Source organism: Ammospiza caudacuta, chromosome 21 (genome assembly GCF_027887145.1).
Source record: "Ammospiza caudacuta isolate bAmmCau1 chromosome 21, bAmmCau1.pri, whole genome shotgun sequence".
In the NCBI taxonomy this organism is placed as follows: domain Eukaryota; kingdom Metazoa; phylum Chordata; class Aves; order Passeriformes; family Passerellidae; genus Ammospiza; species Ammospiza caudacuta.
Genome location: NC_080613.1, coordinates 4109180 through 4113330, shown reverse-complemented (window position 1 = coordinate 4113330; position 4151 = coordinate 4109180). Strand labels below are relative to the sequence as shown.

Below are 4151 nucleotides of genomic sequence, written 5' to 3'. Positions count from 1 at the left end.
CGGCGGCCAATGGGCGCCTTCACACGGGCTGGGTGGGGGGTGCCGGGGTCCCCCAGCCGGAACGGCCCAAATTCGGCTTTTTCTCCCCATTTTCCCCGATCCCCCCCGGGGAGGGCGCGGCGCTGCCGCCGCTGTCCGAGGTGCTGAAGGCACCGGAGCGGCTCCGGCGCTGTCCGAGGTGCTGCGGGCTCCGGAGCGACTCCGCTTCCCCCCGGCGCTGTCCGAGGTGCTGGCAGGGAAAGGGGGGCGCCGCGGCCGCCCGGCGACTGGCCACCCCCTCCGCCCTCCCCTCGCCCTTCCCCATTGATTTCTGGATCATTAAGTGGTTAAGGCGCTGCGAAGCCTTCACTATCGATCGCTGCCTGCCCAGCTCCGGCTGGGAGCCCCCGGGCTGCCCCCCAGCCCCGCGCCGCGGCTCCGGGCACGGGTGGGGTGGCCGGGAGCCCGGGTGAGCTTGGGGTCCGTCCCCCCTCACCCCACCCCCTTGGCGGCCAAAGTTTGACTCTGCCTCCCTCTCCCCCCCTCTCCTGTCTGTCTGTGAGTGCAGCTGGGCGCGATGCTGAAGACGGAGCAGCCCTGGATCTAACGCGCGGCGCCTCGGAGAGCCTTGCAGCAATTGCTGTCCGGACCCCAGACTGAACTTTGCTCCTTTTTATTTTTCCTTTTTACCTTGTTTTTATTTTTGTTTTGTTTTGTTTTGTTTTTATCGTTAATTATCGCTACCAACCCGCTTCCGCCGCGCCCTCCCCGCCAATGCCCGTGTGAGCGCCGGCACCTCGCGGGGGCCATGGAGGGCTCCACCGGCTTTGGGATCGACTCCATCCTCTCGCACCGAGCCGGCAGCCCGGCCGTGCCCAAGGGGGACCCGCTGGTGGCGGACGGGCGGTCCCCGCTGGAGCTGAGCCCCCGCTCGGAGGGCAGCAGCGGGTGCCCCTCGCCCCGCTCGCCGGGCCGCGAGTGCCTGGAGGCGGCGGCGGCGGCGCGGCCGGGCCTGGATGCGCATCTCCAGCCGGGGCAGGGCTCGGCTCCCTCGCAGTCCCGCACCGTCACCTCCTCCTTCCTCATCAGAGACATCCTGGCCGACTGCAAGCCCCTGGCAGCCTGCGCGCCTTACTCCAGCACCAATGGACCTCACGGCGGGCAGGAGCCGGCGGGCAGGATCTCCACCAAACCCGGCGAGGATTTTAGGGAGAAAATGGAAAAAAACACCAGCAGCTCCTCCTCGGACTCGGAGTACAAAGGTAAGAGCGGCTCAGCCCGCTGGGCTGTGCGGACCCGCAGCCTCGCGGAGCTCTGGGATCCCAGCCCCGCTCAGGGCAGGTCACGGTGTCGGTGGTGCCCGAAATGACCGAGGAACTTGGGGAAACTTGGGGGTTCGGTGGAGCTCGGCCCGGTGGAAGGGGCTGGGGCAATCGGCGCTTCATGGAACGAGCGCGGGGGATGCTCCGGGGCCGCCTTCCGCCGCAGAGATCCGGCTGTGCCGCTGCACCCGCGGGGAAAGGAGCAGCGGAGACGGATTTCTGCCTGAGGGGAAAAAAAAATTAAAAAAAAAAAAAAGAAAGAAAGAAAAACCAAAACAAACAAACCAAAACAGAATAGTAATAAAATAATGACGGATATGCCGTGCTCCGGTGAGAAACGAACAAGCCGCTCAGCGGGCTTTGATTCGGTTGTTGTTATTTGGGTTATTATTTTGGAAATCGTTCAAACCCGAGCAGTGCAGACGGGGAGCCCGGGCCGCATCCACAGCACCGGGGGGCGTGGGGCGGGATGCAGGCGCTGCTCGCCCCGGGCCGGGGGCTTCGGCATTCCGGGACCCCCCAACCCCTGCCCGGCCTCCCCCTGTGGCAGTCGGGGCAGGGAGAGGCGCAGGAACAGCTCGGGGGTTTGGGGTCAGAGCTCGCCCCTCGGAGCCATTTATCCCCGGTGCTTTCTCCCATCCCACCATCACCAGCTCTGCAGAAACTTTTCTCCGGGAAAAGTGTTCGCCGGCTGTTTGCGAGGGAAGGGAGAGGGAATCCATCCAGCTGGGCGGAGAACAGGGAGGTGACGGCACCTTGTGGGACCGCTGAATTTGGGGGGAATTGGCTGGAAAAATGGGGACAGACTGAGCCCCGTCCCGGCTATAAATGCACCCTGGGCTCGCCCGGAGCCGCTGGGCTGAAATCTGGTTCATGGAGGAAAAAATATTCACCCAAGTAAGCCTCAAAGGTGGCGGCAGGTTCTGGACATCACGGGGCGATTTTCGCTCCAAACGAAGGACGGAGTTCGGGCTCGGTGCCGGGGCTGGAGGTGCCCCGGGAGGAAACATCGGCCCCACCGCTTTGCAGGGCCGGCAGTGCCACGATTCCCACTTTGTTTGTTTGTCCTCGCCTCCTACACCCGGCCCCAATTCCTGCGGCTCTTCTCCCCTGCCCCAAAGAAAGAAAAGAAACGAGGAGAGAGGAGAAAAGGGGATTCTCTGCATCCCCTGAGCGGGCTGAGCCCGGGCCGGGGGTTCAGTTTTGGGTGGGCGCCGTTTCCCGGAGCCCCTCGGCTCCTCTGCCGTCCCTGCCGCGGGACAGCCACGGCCACGCTGCAAATGACGTTTAAATGGGGAAAAAATCCTTTAAATTGCGAGGGAAACACCGCTTAAATGGGGCGCAAAAAAACCCCACTGCTTCAATGAAAGGGGAAAAATACTGTCTAAGCTGAGGGAAAAAAAAAAACCCAAAACCCAGTTTAAATAGGGAGGAAACCACAATTTAAATGAGGGTAAAACCCCCGCATGGATGGAGGAGCGAAGATCCCCGCTCCCTGAGCGATTCTTTTTGTGCTGCTTTGGAAATTGCCTTTCCTGGGGCAAAACGCCCCGGATTTATTCCGCAAAGGGGCTGCGAAGCTCGGCCTAGCCCCCAGCGGCCAAAGTGCTGGAAAAACCTAAAATATATTTTTAAATACTTGTATATACATATATATATATATATATATATATATATATTTTTTTTTTTTTTTTTTTTTTTTTTTTTTAAGCTAGGAGTAGCCAGGGTTCGGTCCGGACCGAGCAGCGAAGCTGTCGCCGCCGTTCCTGCGGCTTTTTGTCGAGCAGGATCTTTTTAGGAGCCGAGGATCAGCCCAGGGGCCGGGGGGATTTTCCTCCTCGGGATGCCAGAGGCCGGACCCGCTTTACTCGGGAAAAAGTCCCGCAAACTTCGGGGCCGCTCCCGGGAGAGGTCGGGGCCGATCCCCCTGCCCGGTTCCTGCGGGTCGGGGCTGCCGCGTACCCGGGAACCGGGACCGGGACCGGATCCCCCGCCCCAGGATCAGCCCCGGCTCGTTCCGCCTGCTCGGCCAGAGCCGGGATTTCTGCTTGAAGGGTTTCGCTCCCCGGTGGCTCAATTAACCGGATTATTGTCTTCCTACAGAGAGAAATCAGCTCGCGTTCGGCTCCAGCCTTGTCCCTACTCAGCCCCGCCACCAGTAAATTTAATATAAACCCCTGTAAAAAAAACCCACAACAACAAACCCAAACGCCGGCGATTTGTATAAATCGAACCTGTTTGCTCCATAATCTCCTCCAGGAGATAGGAGAAGGCGAGCGCGAGCAGGAATTTACTTTTCCCCTTTTATTTTTGTTGCTGCTCCGTAATTTTTCCATCGCCTTGCAACATTTTGAGGCGTAAATTCCCGCATCGCTCCGCCGGCGCGTATGCAACGAACCACCATCAGCCCCTCTCGTTCGGCCTTTTTTAAAGATAAAAATCAGGGTTAAACAGGGGTTTGCGAAGGGCTTTCCCCGGTATTTCGTTGTGCGCCGTGGAGAAGGGAGGTTTGCTGCAGCATCCCCGGGAGGACGGAGGATTCTCCGCGGAGGGGAGAGGCAGGAGCAGCACCGCAATATTCCCCTCAAAAAAAAAAAAAAAAAAAAGAAAAAAAAAAAAAAAAAAAAGTGGGGCTCGCAATTTTCGGTTCTGGTTGGTTTGTTTTGGTTTTTAAAAAGGAAAAGAAAATAAGAGAGAGAGAGAGAAAGGTAGATAGAAAAGGAAGGAAATAAAAAATATCCAAGCGCCAAGAAATCTTTTTGAGTTTGGGGGAATACGCCCCGAGGAACGTCCTGCCCCGAGAGAAATGAGGGGGATCGGGGGGGCTGGGCCCGGGGTTCTCTCGGCACC

The 4151-nt window shown here is 59.1% G+C and overlaps 1 protein-coding gene across 1 annotated transcript in view; it reads left to right on the top strand.

Annotated features, from left to right (window-relative positions):
- The first annotated feature begins 787 nt into the window (after window positions 1-787).
- BARHL1 (BarH like homeobox 1) overlaps window positions 788-4151 on the top strand; it is a 5807-nt gene continuing 2443 nt past the window's right edge. The window contains exon 1 of the mRNA XM_058818448.1: window positions 788-1241. Within this exon, the coding sequence (XP_058674431.1) occupies window positions 788-1241 (454 nt within the window). The remainder of the gene's footprint in view (window positions 1242-4151) is intronic.